This window comes from Hippoglossus hippoglossus, chromosome 13, assembly GCF_009819705.1.
Source record: "Hippoglossus hippoglossus isolate fHipHip1 chromosome 13, fHipHip1.pri, whole genome shotgun sequence".
Classification (NCBI taxonomy): Eukaryota; Metazoa; Chordata; class Actinopteri; order Pleuronectiformes; family Pleuronectidae; genus Hippoglossus; species Hippoglossus hippoglossus.
This window is the reverse complement of record NC_047163.1, coordinates 5,920,901-5,935,695: the sequence shown is the minus strand read 5'-3', so window position 1 is coordinate 5,935,695 and position 14,795 is coordinate 5,920,901. Positions and strand designations below refer to the sequence as shown.

At 43.6% G+C, this 14,795-nt stretch overlaps 1 protein-coding gene across 4 annotated transcripts in view; it reads left to right on the top strand.

The window, feature by feature from the left end:
• Window positions 1-14,795, top strand: part of nbeab (neurobeachin b) — a 178,802-nt gene that overhangs the window by 131,465 nt on the left and 32,542 nt on the right. For all 4 annotated transcript variants that reach the window (XM_034605171.1, XM_034605173.1, XM_034605172.1 and 1 more), the window contains 2 exons: window positions 13,659-13,776; window positions 13,868-13,970. In XM_034605171.1, coding sequence (XP_034461062.1) covers window positions 13,659-13,776; window positions 13,868-13,970 — 221 coding nt within the window. The remainder of the gene's footprint in view (window positions 1-13,658; window positions 13,777-13,867; window positions 13,971-14,795) is intronic.

Here is a 14,795-nt window from a genome sequence, read left to right as displayed (position 1 = left end):
ACAGATCATTTCCATTAATGAATCGGAGGAGTCGGCCTTGTTTCACTCTGTGATTTATGCCCTTGCTTCATCATCCTCTGAGCGGGGTTAACTAACAAACCCCCTGAATGACTCAACCACAAATTGCTGGATGAAGGGAGTTTGCTTTGTTCAATAGACTTATGCATATCTAGCACGTGAAAATGTAAGTGTTCTATATATTATTAATGATTTGGAACACGTATATAGCCCAAAAAGATGTACGTTTATAGCCTAAACCCGAATGTACAAGTTTGTCTCAAAGTTATTTTATATTTAGAATCCCTATCCTCACTCTCTTAAAATCATCTGAGATTGATTCGCATCCGATATGAAAACATCTTGATCAAAGCCTGGCATCATTTTTTTATCAGGAAATGATCTACAAATGGATTCTGCTTGTTAAAAAAACCCTTTAGGAACAAAGTGGGGATGTGCAGTTGCTTATTAATAAGCCACACTAGACAATTAAGTTTATATTCATCAAAGAACTGGCTGTTTTCTGTTTGGAATGGGTGGGCCTTTTCTTGATTTGATATTGACCCGCTTTTGTCTGTAACCACTGGCGTCTCGTCACCTCGGCCTTGATCCTCTATGGCGACCATCCAGCTTGTTCAAAGCAACAGCCACACACTGCTGATAGCGCCGGCCTCGGCCTGTCACCCCCACCGCTGCTGCCACATGGAAGGCACATTTGCTCGCCACCATTTTATGCCGCTGTCACCCTCCCTTCAACAGCGAGGGGAAAGAGGGGAGGTGAAAAGGAAAGGAGGGAAAAGAGGGAGGCTCACCCTGAGCGGATGCTAGACAAAGATGGCAGCAGAGACATTTTGTCTACTTTCATTAGTTCTGGTGGTGGTGAGCTGTGCTGAATATTAGCCTGTTACTGGCAAAGCCACACATCGAGGAGCACAGACGGCGAGCATGTCACAATCAAATCTACCCCACCTCATTTCCATCCTCCTCACTGAAAAAGTGGGACATATGGGGCAGGATGCCAATTGCTTATTTTATACGGTCATTAACATCCCTCAAACCACATTATATGGTAGGTGTGTCCCAACCGTGACAAAGTTTATCTCACAGATTTACATATATATTCCCAGTAAGGTAAAACATGTTAAGATCCTCAAACGTTGCTGGTCGCCGCTCGTGTGTAAAAGTTTGGTTGTGGCAGTGTCACGTTCAGCTAAACTCAAAAATAATCTGAATCAGCGCTGTCATTTCCTTGAGTATCTTCTATCTGGTATCTGTCAGCTTAAATCTGGACCCTATACCCAGTGTGTGTGTGCATGTTTGTGAAAGGGGCGGGGGGGGGGTTCTTTGTGCCAATGCCTGTGAATGAAAGTTGTATGTGTTTTGCGTTTACTTGTGATAAACTTGGTTGTTTTGTGTTGTTTGTGATCAGCAACGACACATTCACTCACTGTAAACCTCCCTATTTGGAGTTCAGCCAAAACACAGATGCTTCGTCTGGTTTCTTCTTATATTTTGCATCTGATTCTTTTGTTTACCCTAAATAACAACATTCACACAGCAAGTCCCCGATCGGTGTGTGCGGAGATGCATCTGAATGTTGTGTTACCCTGCTGCGCTTTCATCTGTTTGACTCATTATAGTAGTCATCTCACTGGGCTCCATTAGAGGAGCTCGGGAGACAGGCTCCCCGTGAAAAGAGTCATGATGGACGAAGAAGTGCTGATGTGCAGCCTCCTCGCCTCCAGGCTTTCACCTGCTCAGGAACGGGCCCCTAGGCGGAAAGAGCGAGGCCGCTCAGACCGGCCAATGAAAGATTGAAGAGCTAAAGTCAGACGTTCTTAGTGTTGCTTACACTGCGAACCGGGGTCCTGGAATTAATGAGTAACAAAAATAAAAAAGTTAATAATAGGTTGATTAATTTGACCTGAATCTCTATATCTGAATGGTAAAATAAAGGTGGATGAAAGCACAAAAAAAAGAAGAAAAGAAGCCTGATGAAGTTCTGCCGTTCTACCCTGTTAAATTTCAAACGGTTTTATTAGAGTGTCAGCTCTGTGGTCTTGGCAGGGCTGGGGGGGGGGGGGGGGGAAGGGTGAGAGCATGTCGGCTGTTGACACCATCTAACGAAGGGGGGATTAGGAGTTTACAGAGGCAATAATATGATAGGTCAAAAAGAGGAGGCACTCCTCTACAGCACTTGGCTCTGTAATGAATGATTGACTGGAAAAGGAGAAGCTGCCACTCGCTGGCTGAGTGCTCATCTTGACGCCTGCCGCAGCGCTCCACAGCTCCCCTTGATCACGTTTCACTGCTCCCTTCTCATCTAAGGCACCAGTCTGCAGGGAAAAGCTGCTTTTCCCTCTTATTTTTCTCCCTAATTTACACATTTAAGACATTTTTGTTTGCTTATTTGCAATTCCTTTTTTTTTTTTGTCAGTGAGCCTCTCTCTATCAGTCCTACTCCCAGCCCTGAAACCCACTCCCCAACACACACACACACACACACACACACACACACACACACACACACACACACACACACACACACACTCCCTCACTTACAACCTTCCCTTTCTCTTCTGTTTGCCTCGAGGCAGTGAACTAATTTCAGGTTCCATAATTGCGGTGTGTTGTACACCTGTCTGCTATTAATTCTCCCCTGTCTCTCATTCTGTCTCTTAATGAGATATTATTGTAATTATTGCCATTATGTTATTTTCTGTAATGAACTTGATTGATGTTGTTGTTCTGGAGCTATTTATTCTCTGTAATTAGTGTAAATGTGTTGGGAACTCAGACTGTGTGTTTAGGAGTGAACCCGGTCCCTCGTTCAGTCATCGGCTGACCCCGGCGTTCCCGCTAAGAGCAGAGTTTGTGTTGGATATGGAGAGGAGAGCTGAGCAGCCTGGTCACCACTGAATAGGGGCCCCGCTTGTAGCCATTTTAAGACCATTACAACAGTGAAAGGCTACACAATGGCCAGCGCGGGGCTTTGTTTCAGCCTGTCACTTGCGCCCCTGTGAAAATCAAATAGTGCTTTGCCTTAAAAAGAAAAGGTGAAAAAGGTTTTACCTACACTCCCATTTTTTAAGGAAAGTCCGCTTGTGTTTTTGAAAGGGCGCAAAAAAGTTTTCAGCAACTTGATTTTGAATGTTATTGTTGAGGAGGCAAACTACTGGAAGGAATGCTAAAGAAAACCTCGGCTGAATGAACAATGTTGAATTTTTCTTTTCCTCTGGGGCTCTCAATCCAATTAGGAGTTTAATAAGGGTCATACATAGGGACTTCACGCTGCAGGTTGATTTCTTTTGGGCGCTTTTAGGGAGTCGGATGAGGCTAAAGTTGGGAAAGGGCCTGACTGAAGGCTGGTCTCTTTAATGTTTAGCGAGGGGTCCAGTGCCCTGGTGAGTCATTGAAACTGTCCGGGGAGCACAGATGATTTTTCCCGTTATTCTGAAGTTCCAGAGATAATCTGACACTGCGGGTAGAGTGGTTTCTTGCGTGGTAACAATTACTGGATCTCTCACATGCTCCACTGGTGTTGTCTCATTCGCCTTGAATGTTTCCAAAGAAAGTTCACTGATCAAATACTTTATTCTGGTCAAAATCAAGCTGGTCTTTTTTCCAGTTGCCACTAGAGCCCAGGCCGATATTTTCAGAATCCGATAATGATATATGGGCTAAAATATGTCGAAAAATTGGCAATGATTCCTAAGATGTTGTTATCAAACCCTTATGATAAAGAAATGCGATTGAGGCTTGCTATTTTACATTTTAACCTTGTCTTTTCTGCATTGATACCAATACTTCTTTTGGCTTTTTTGTATCTGCCAACTGAAATATCGGTCAGGTTCTACTTCCCACTATTTTATATCCCTCGTTTTTCAGTATCTTACCTGGAAAAGCTGTAACACCTCTTGACAATTGCAATGTGAATAAAATGAAGAATGGGTTTTTAAAGGGGCCTTAGTTGATTTTAATCTCCCCCTATGAGAGGGAAAGTGAATAGCAGGTCTCTAGAAGTGAACACGTCCAGCCTTTGTGGATTTGCTCACATGCTGGGGAGCTTTGAGTGTCTGACAGCCGTTTAACTCCACACGACCTGGTTCTCAAGTGCCATCGTTTGGGTGCTCTTGAATCCTGTTAGGAGCCATAATTACAATTCATGCACTCTGTGTGCTGCTTTGAAGAAGCATTGAGAGAGCAAAGAGGGACGTGGAGAGAGCTTGAGAGAACCCCAGCAATGCTGCTCCTCCACCAGTCTGCAAACTCTGTCAGAGGCTTTCAGTGAATGGCCTCAATGCTATGGCCGGTGTTGTCATAAGCTACAACATAAAGTAGTTTTGTGGATACAGATCCTCAAAATGATGAAGAATTGGTGTAAAATATCGTTTACACGTGTATAAATAGGCAGGGACAAGTTTCTCATAGTGCAAAATGGAAATATACATTTTTTAACATGACACATTTTATAAAATGGCCATTCTTTCAAGAGGACAAACAGCTTGTGAATTAAAGTGCGAGTGAAGGGAAGCACATTCAATGACTTTCAAAGGGATGGAGAAGAAAGGGTGAGCATAATGCCTAATAGGTGCTTTAGTAATTTCTGAGTTTTCATAGCTTAATCCGTTCTGAAAAGCTCAGGAGAAGAAAGGCTGCAAATGGCCCTCAGTATTAATTTGATGTGACTTCTGTACAATAAGGGCTGTGGATCCCAGAGGCCCATTTCCAAGCTTACCTTCTTTCATCATCCTCAGCCCTTGGAACTTTTGCCTAAATGTTTCATGAAACCAAGGCTGTAAGCCTCTTTGGTATTCTGTCTTTATAACGCCTGGTTTAAGACTATTATTACACCGTGTTCAAGGTAGAGGAGCACATACAAACAGTGGAGCTGCCTCTCCATTGTGGGAAACTTAAATTGATTTGGTACAATTGGGAGAGCACTTGTATTAAAACACACATATTCTATGGCTCATTTCCCCCCTTTCACTTTGGGGTTTTACAAATGCAAATGAGGGTCAGTTTCCCTCCTTCTTTTAACAAATAAGTATTCTTCCTGGTTTTCTAAGTATATCTACTTAGTTTTAAATCAGTTCAAATAATGTGTTCATTGTCATTTATATTTATTGTGGATTTCAACACATTATTTCCTCAGAAAAACCTTTGGACAAACAAACCACACACACACACACAACAGGGTCCTTCTACTCCGATTTCATCTTGATATTTTGCTTTGATAAAAGTGACATTAAAATGAAATATTGCACTGTAGTTGTCAGCATGTGGAGACCTTCCTCGGTCTCCTATCTCCCATATGCCTGCGTAAAAAAAACATTTATGAACTATGGAACCTCTGTGAGATTCATTAGTGTGTATTTTTCTTTTCCAGCAGAGAGATAACATGGACAAAAGATTCAGTATGTTCTCAAAATAATTTTTAAAAAAAAGCTCCTGTGATGCCTCAGGAAAGTGCAGGCTGCATCTCACAGCTCCCTCTGCTGCTTTGTAACACATCCCCCCCCCCCCCCATTATAGCAATAATGTCAGGGATGTAGATACATGTGCGAGTTTTTTAATGTCAAATAACAAAGAGCCTTCTTTCTTTCTTGTGTGTCTTTTGTCTTTTACACCGAAGAGGGGGAAACTGGCAAGGGACTCGCTGGGTGGGTCAGTGACCCTGGAGAAAACAGCTTGCATTAATATGGTCTAATCCAGTGTAATTAGTCAAATTACAGCACGCCAAGCAGCTTGTCAGGGGCTGTCGGCTTTGGCAGGCGCACAAGATGTCCTGAAGTCCCACCGGACAGCAGAGACCTCAAAAGCAGCGTAAAGCCACCCTATACTTTTACTCCTTTCAGTCCATTTTCATGGTCCCTTCCTTTTTTTTTGTCTTGACTGAACTGAGGAGAGCTCTTTTAGCTGCGCTGCATGTTTTCACCTTCCCCGAGGTGGATCTCACAACCAATCCCCCCCCGCCCCCCCCGGCTGCCAAGCTGGCTTCCTGCCTGCCTGCTAAGGTGAATCAAAATGATATGAGGATTCATAGCATGGGCCACGGAAAGTCAGAGTAATTATACCGGTGCTGCACGGCGCTTATATGTGATGTTATGAGAGAGAGTCGGATGCAAGCTAACTAGGTCCTCTAAGAACCACAGACGCGGTTAAGACACTTCCTCGTGTCGCAGGATTAGCATTGGTAAAAAGATTTAAACTATATAATTACATGAGGATAAAGTACAAATTATCTAGTGCACTCAACAGCCAGATTATCATCCCCTGCAAACCCGTTCAGCCCCAAGGGGTGAGCCTGGATCACAAAAGGCCCTCATTAGCATAAATTTACAAGTCCTCTCGCTCAGAGAAGCCGATAAGAACCTGTTCCACCTTTGCAGTGGCCTTGAATGGCTTGTTGTGCTTTGGCAATGACAGATAAGTCAGGGTAATTCCTCTTTATGCCTGGAAAAAAAAATGATACTTCAGATTCTGGCTGCATCCCGAAGGTGTCACCCACGATAATCCTCAAAGAGCGTCCGGCAGAAAGGGGGCTGTGTGTTTTCCAGATGATATACCGCGAATGACAGAAAGAATTATATGAAGGAGGACAAATCTGTAACATATTATTAAGCAATTCCCGGTGAATAACGGGGATAAAAGGATAATGGATGAGGGTGTCGTTATTACCTTGGTGCTGAGGGAAGCGCCAAAGCAAAGGTGGAGAGACAAGATTAATTGAGGACGAGTGAGGCGCTCATTGCTCATCAGGCCCTCTCGTCTAAACACTCGCTCTCTCCGTCTCTCTCCTCCTCCGTCTCTGCACCTCTCCATCCTTGTCTCGTTCTCTCTTCTTCTTCTTCTCTGTCTTCCCTGAGCCTCCATCCCTCCCACACACCACCACCACCACCACCCAATAAAAAGAGTAGGATTTAAAACGATCAGCTTGGCACTCTCGGTGGCAGCCAGAGGAAGCTGGTACCCAGGCCAGGGAGATTTCAGTCATCTTAAGGCTGACAAGTCCTTGAAAAAGTCCCATTAGGAAAAGCTCTCTGAAAAGACCCCTTACCAAATGACTGCATTGCTTCTCTCAAGCTCCTTAGTGAAGGCCTCCTCAAGCTGTTTATCTGGATGATGTTCTCGCTAAGTGTTCGTGTGGATGTGGCAGCGAGTGGGCCAGCTCTACAGCACGTTCATACTTATTTTAAAATATTTGCTCTTTACTTTACTGTCTTTGTTTACCCGCTGTATATAAATTCAGTTCCCTTAAAGGTATGGGACAAAGTAATTTACATGTAATGGAAATGATGTATTTTCATCACCGTTAGTATCGCTGCTCTTAATGGTCTGAGTCATAATAGCTTGAATGGTAATTCGCACCATTTGTCAGCTTTAGAGGTCCAGTGTGTAGGAGTGGGAATTGAATATAATATTTAAAATTATGTTTTCATTAATGTGTAATCACCTGAAACTAAGAATCCTTGTGTTTTAATCACCTTGAAATGAGCTTTTTATCTTCCTCTTCCTCGTAGTCCGCCATGTTCTGCCATGTTTCTACCATAAACTGTATATAAAGATAGACGACATGACAGACCCCCAGAAGTGAAGGCAAAGTGTCTGGATTCCCCCCCTGGTGGCTGGCTGCAGTATAGTTCATGAACCCTGCCTTCTCCGTGTTAGTGGATGGGACATTGGACCAAACTACAAACTCAAAATACACATCAAATAAGATGGTTTCTGCCATTCTAGGTAGTTGTTATCATACTCATGTATGTTCAAGTGTTTATTTTCTTGGTAAATTTGGTTTTAACGGTTCAGTGTGTAGAATTTAGTGACATCTAGTGGTGAAGTTGCATGTTGCAGCTGAGTACCTCTCACCCTCCTCTTCCAAACGTGAAAGAGAACCTGTGGCAGCCTTCAGTTGTCATAAGTCCAGTTTGTACTACTGTAAAAAACATGGCGGCCTCCGTAGAGAGGACCCACTCCCGATGTAAATAAAGTATTAAAATATAAAGGGTCCATTCTCGGGTAAACACAACAACTATTCGTACAATTTAGATGAAACACACTATTTTGTATTCAATTTCTGCCAATAGATCCCTTTCACCTAAATCTTACACACTGAACCTTTAATTAGTCATTTTATGCTAAACAGGGTCAAACGTCATGATTGACAGCTGAGACTGACTCACGATTGGTCGAGCCACTGTATGGGTGGGACCTCGATACCACGGCTTCCACTCCACGATCAGCAAAGCACAGGCTCTGGCTCCAAATGATGCCTTCAGGGCAAGATCACTGCACCCATATCCAGGATGATTTGGCTTAATGTCTGAATAGTTGGAGGAAGCTTGGTACCTGAAGCCCACTGCAGGTTGTGGGTTCACACTCTTGGAAGGGGACTGGGAGGCGAAGGATTTTCAGTTTGGTTGCAATATGAAACCCACACAATCCTTCACTCTGAACCTTTAAAAGAAGTGTGAAATCTGGAGGTTATTCAAAAACGCAGAGATTAATAACAGTGACCCAAAGAGGACAAATAATCTGATCTCAAACTGTCGGTGTTTAGTTGATGAAATTTCAAAACATGGACATTTTAAATGATGTAATGCATCCAGTTGGTCACTCACATCTCAACACAGGCCAAACACAAACAAAGTCCACTGGAAAATCTGAACAGTGTATTTTAAAAGTTATATATAATGATCCACAGACAGTATATAATCATCCACAGGGCGATTTCAGTGATGACCTCAAAGTTCAAGTGATTTTATTTTTTCATTTTGTTGGAACATTATTTTTATGCCAACTGTATTTCTGCTTTTTTCCATTTAAAGGTTACAGCAGTAGCTGTGAGGGGTAACGGTATAAATACATATAAGAAAATACAGAAAATCTCATAATTTCTAGTTCATAAGTAAACAGTATCAACACCAGTAATGTCAAAGTGAGCAAACTTTATTTTGGATTGCATCTTTTATGCCTCTGCGAGCGTCTCAAGGCTTTTGTCAAACTTCGTGAAGGTCTCAGCAATTTCTTTGAGGTTTTAATATTTGAACACAGACAGATAATGTTTAAAGAGCCTTGACTGTTTAAGAAAGAACGTGCACGGAAGACGGCTCCTCCCACCGCAGGGGTTGCAGACAGCGCTGCAGGGTCTGCTAATGTGCATGAAATACCAATCCCTGACATAAATGTTATTGACAAACTTAGCCGGACGTGTGGGGCAGTGAAGTGCCAGCATGTTTAATGCATATTCATCTCCTTCATCCCAGTGGTCTTGCCAGAGCAGCCGAGCTGTATCGTCTTGCCACACTCCAGCTACCAGCCAAATGTATAGTGACACTGATTATGCAAATCTGTATCTTGTTTTTCCCCCCCAATACCTGCATTAGGAGCTCGCTACTTTATTGAAGTTGAGATATGGGTTTCTCAGAGAGGAACCGAGCGGAATGCAGATTTTCCCGACATAATCTGATAGAATCTTTCAGAGTTTGTATTTTTTACACTTCATAACAGTTGTCACATTAAGGGGGGGATCAGATGAGAAACATGCTTTGAAGCTCAGGCATACGTTATAAATCTTAGCAGGATGTAAAAGGGATTAAAGCTAAAATAAAGTGTGGATTTGAGCATGTCATGGTCATGCAAGTACGATTTCAGTCCGCATGACTTAATAAAATTAAAGGTGCCAGCTGTAGTTTAATTTCCCAGTGGGTGGAGTGGGACACCTGAGTCATTTGAAGAAGGGAGAATATAGGTGCAGCATTTATTACCACGTTTTACCTTTAGGAGTTACCAAAATACAAAAAGTTGTATTTTCCCTATGGCTGCTCCTCCTGCTAGTTTCCATTAATGCAGATACTTTTGTCATTGAACACCTTCATGGGTGACAATTACATAGTTTTTATGGTTAACAGTGTGTTTAATAGATTAATCAGAAAACAGGGACATTTTCTACAAAGAGAAATGACATTTACCATCTCAGAGGTTGATATCTCAGCATCTATTCAAATATACCCAACACTACATACAGTATATCAACATCACATATAGGCTAAGTGATGTAATTTGGGTGAAACAGACCCTTCAAAATATTTATGATTAGTTATATTAAACATTTATTACTCAGATTTTATTTTTTTCATAACATGTGTAACGTTCTAACATGTGTAACGTTTGGATATAAATATTTTGTGTGACCCGGCCATGTTGTGTGTGACCGATGATGCTCTCACACTTAGCTCAGGGTCGCTCTCTCTCTCTGCTCTCGCTGTTTCCAGGCTTCACGCCTTTTTCTCTCCCTCCGACCGTTCAACCTCCTCCCAGGTTTGGCCCACATTGCCTGGGGTCAGCCGTTGAATACAGTATACGAAGTGTGTGCTGATCCTCCAAATTGCCATGTGTGAAATTTATCCCGCCAGCTCCTCGGGGAGTAGTCATATCACTCAAAATGGAACTGCCTCTTGTATCCTCCCCTTATTCTTCCACCTCACTGTTCTCTGCAGCCGCCTGGGACCATGCAGTTGTGAGGCTTTATAGTGGGAAGCCTATTAGACAAATCTGAGAAGAATGCAGCGGAGGTGCTGTGATACCAGGTTGTCACAGTGCTCCACAGTCTCATATAAATAAATCAGTCATGCTGGCTTGGAGGTCTCACATAATTATATTACTTTTATACCTATTTTTGTATAGATGCAGTGGAAGTGGGGGGGGGGGGGGGTTGTGTTGTTCCATATTGGAGGAAATTGCATCAGATTTTAGAGATTTTTGTTTTATTTATTAATTTATCTGTCATGGTGTCTCAGTCAATATAGGGTTAAAGCTATTTGGAAGTCAGAAATGATTAGAATCTATTTCCATGCATGAAGTGGCTCCCTATCGCTTTCAAGTGTGATGTGCTCCATTTGAGCATTTTCACATTATTATATTTGAGTTTCAGCCTAAACACTGGTGTCACCTGTGCCTCTCCTCATCTCATCTGTCACAATATTTCTTTTTTCCAGTTTTTTCCGCCCTGTGATGTTCTACAGGCAGAATGCAGCCTGGCCTCTGTCAAATCAGGGAGGGAAGAGGAGGCAAATAAAGGAAGAGAGAGGACAGAGACGTTAAATTGCATTATGGCTATTATGCTGGAGAGGTACATCTCCCCGCAGCTGGCGGAGCAGCGCATGCGCCCGCGACTCCTAATGAGCCAGCATGGAGGGGACCTGTGTGGAAACAAAAGGCTGCGCTTGTCGGCCATACCAGACCCCGTCCACCCGCCCCCTCGCTGCTTCCCCCAGCCCTGAGCGTGACAGACCAAGAGCAGAGCGCCGGTCCCTTCCTGGTGGCGTGATTAGATTGGGGCCGAAGTCTCCAGCTGGCAGGCCTGTCTGTGACTGGAGGCGGCCGTCCCCAGCGCTTGTCACTGGCTGACACCTCTGACAGGCAGGGGACAGCTTCAGCAGACAGGTTCATTAAATGGCATTTTTTACAGCTGGGCCTCCAAAAAATGAGGGCTGGGCTTTGTCAAATCTCCAAGTCTACAGGGGCCCCTGCGTGTTGGTTTAGACCAAAGCTTTGTTGTTATGACAAATTTTTTGATCTGGGCCCGTTTGAAATCAGCTCTTTTTTCTCCTCTTTAGCCTCTCTTTTGTTGACAGCTAACCCCTTGGCCTGTACTTTGTCATGGCAGCAAAATGTTCACTTCTGCCCGGTAACACGAAACAGCCAGCGCTAAAATATTATTATAATGACAATTGATTCAGAGATAACACGTTACATCCGTTTTCACACATTGTATCACAGCTTAAGAACCTGTGGTGTCGTGTTTGCTTTGACAACTGCAGCTGAATCTTCAGAATTCGGGAAGAAAAATCTACACACTTTTAAATTAAAACTAAGAATGAATGCTTAAAATGACCGTACGCTAGATTTCCGAGTAACAATCTTGATTCAAATAACGGCCCACTGGGGCTTAGGTGGAGTAAGCTGTTGGCTTTGCACGGTGCTTATCTGTACGACTCGCCTCTCCGCATCGCACTCAGAAGACTACTTCCAGAACATCTGGCCGCAGAGCAGGAGGCAGATAAAAGCTGCCCTGCCTCCCAGTGAGCTGCTGCCGGCCCTCAGCAGTGCAGCTCCCTCTCCATCTCACCTCCCCTCCTCTGGATCCCCTCTCCAGTCAGCGCACTGCCTCCTCTGGGCCATGCTGTCTCTATGACAACTGTTTGAGTTGGGGGTTGCAGAGGTGTCAAGCCGGGGCATTACTGGGAGGAGAGCACAGCACCAGAGATGCTGCGCCGCACATCCAGCATCTCCACCTAATCCAATTTTAATTGAGCTCCAGAGATTTTGGACGTGGCACGGAGGTCGGGCATGAGCTATTCCAGGGAGAAATTAAGGCGGCCTGCCTCGCGCTGCACTCTTCCAGCCTGTCACTATTTTAAATGAGCATTAGCATCAGACCTAACCCAGCTGAACATCTCACTCTGCTTCCCTCCCTCCCTGCCCACTCCTATGTGTGATTATAACCTGGGGAGTTGATGAGGTTGCTCCCTGGTTCCTATCTGTTGGACAAAATTGTTCAGTAGGGGGGAAGTGAGATGGGAGGGGGGGGTGAAGGTGTGTGAGGGGACCATTCTCACCTGTCAGAACAACTGTCGTAGTTTTCTGGGTGTTGACCTTCAGTCCCCGTGGTGCTGCATACACTAATGATCCTGTGCTGCTCTTTCCTCTCTGTGGCATCATGGGTTTTATCCGATGTTTGTGTCACTGACCCAGGGGGTCATTTTACAACCACTTGCCTTTGCTTTCCAGACCGACTGAAAACGTGTGAAACACTCAAGTAGAATCCATGTGATGCACCATAGGATGTATAAAGGTGCCTTTTTGGAGTGATAAGGAAGGATTGAACTAGTGCTCGTTCAGTAATGATATTCCCTTTTCAATAAAACACATGGAATATAGTTAAGAGTTGATTTTAGTGGCCTGATGACGAAAGTAATTTTCTTATACGAGCTCTGAAGCCCCGGTGGGATAAATGAACTTGAGCAGTATTGTCCACAACCCAGAAGGTCGGTAGTTTGATCCCCGACACCTCTAGTCCGCATGCAGAATGCCAAAATACTGTACGCCCAATTACCCCCCCCCCCACACACACACCCCGATGGCTGAATGTGCAGGCTGTGTGTGAATGATGTGTGATGGAGAAGTGGTGTGTATGTTGCTGTGTGTGCGACTTGTGAGTGGTCGACAACTTTCTAAAAAGCAAATAAATAAAAGCAGTTGATTTAGACCATTTACAATATGTTACCACTATTGTTGTGATTCCCATAAAACAGTTAATCAAAATTGCAAAAAAAGTGAAACCGCTGCCAACTGGACTTTGTAGCAGTAAAATCATATTAACCATTGGTCTGTGTTTTGCAGAATTTCACAGATGTGAACTTTTACTGTCTGTGGTCAGTTTGGAAAACACAGTTAACAGCATTACTTTTGATCAAATAATTTAAGTCATAATCTAAAAACGTACCTGATTTCACACGATAGTGAACAGCAATACCTGCAATAATCTGACGGGCTGGACAGAGGTCTATATACATCACATGTCACCTGACACGGTTGATGGTTTTTATACAGCTTTAATAACCGGAAGACACTCTTCTCTGTTCTCTCTGTCCTTCCAGGTCTTACCGTACACTGAGGGCTTACATGGGAAGTGGATGTTCAGTGAGATCCGTGCAGTCTTCTCCAGACGTTACCTCCTCCAGAACACAGCGGTGGAGGTCTTCATGGCCAACAGAAGTAAGTGCCAATTATATCTGTTGAAGTCCGGTCGTGTTATTTTGGGTGCATTTTCTCCATCATTAAGTGTTTTCTCTCATTTTCTTCACAGCATCAGTCATGTTCAACTTTCCCGACCAGGCCACGGTAAAGAAAGTGGTCTACAGTCTTCCTCGTGTGGGAGTGGGCACCAGCTATGGACTCCCACAAGCCAGGTGGGTCACATGCGGCAAATGAAAATCAACATAACACGGTTATATATTTCCACTGTTGTAGTCCCTTCGTGTTACTTCCTGTGTCGGAGCATCTGTGCGGCGTGGCCTGCAGCAGAGTCAATTTGAAGTCCCACTGCTGCAGTCACTGAAGTGGATGTGCAATGACCCTGACTGAACTGACCTAATTCTCTGACAGGAGACTCTGTGCAGCCGGGCCGCAGCCAGGCCACTGACCACAGAGAAAACCCCAGATTCCCTTCAGACTCGCATTGTGCTAACAGGCCTATTTATACACTGCTGCACAACAAGAATGTTTCCTAGGATGGATTTCAAGCAACTGAACACTGGCATGGTGCATCACATTTAACACACTCACAGACATCATCAGTTCCCTAAATGTGCCGGATTCTTTTCATCCAGGCCCATGAATTATTTTCCCTGTGGAAATGGAAAGAAATTGTAATGTTAAAGAAAGATTCCTGTTAAAGTCTGCGCAGGAATATAACGGGTTCTTTCTTGGTACATCTTCCACCAACTTTCATGGAATTCTGTTGAATAGTTTTTGCTTAATCCTGCTGAAATACAAACAAACAAACAAAGGGACAAGGGTGAAATATAACCTCACATAACACTGACAGACTTTCCACCTTAATCTGCTAAAATTAAATTATATACCACTGAAACCTATTGTATCAGATGCCACATTTTTTTCTCTTGCAGTTTGACATGTTATGCTCTTTGTCTTAAAATGTTAATTAGAAAAGTGATAAGCAGATAGAGCCGGTTATTGTCAACTAATTAATCTTCCACCACCTTCTAATTTAA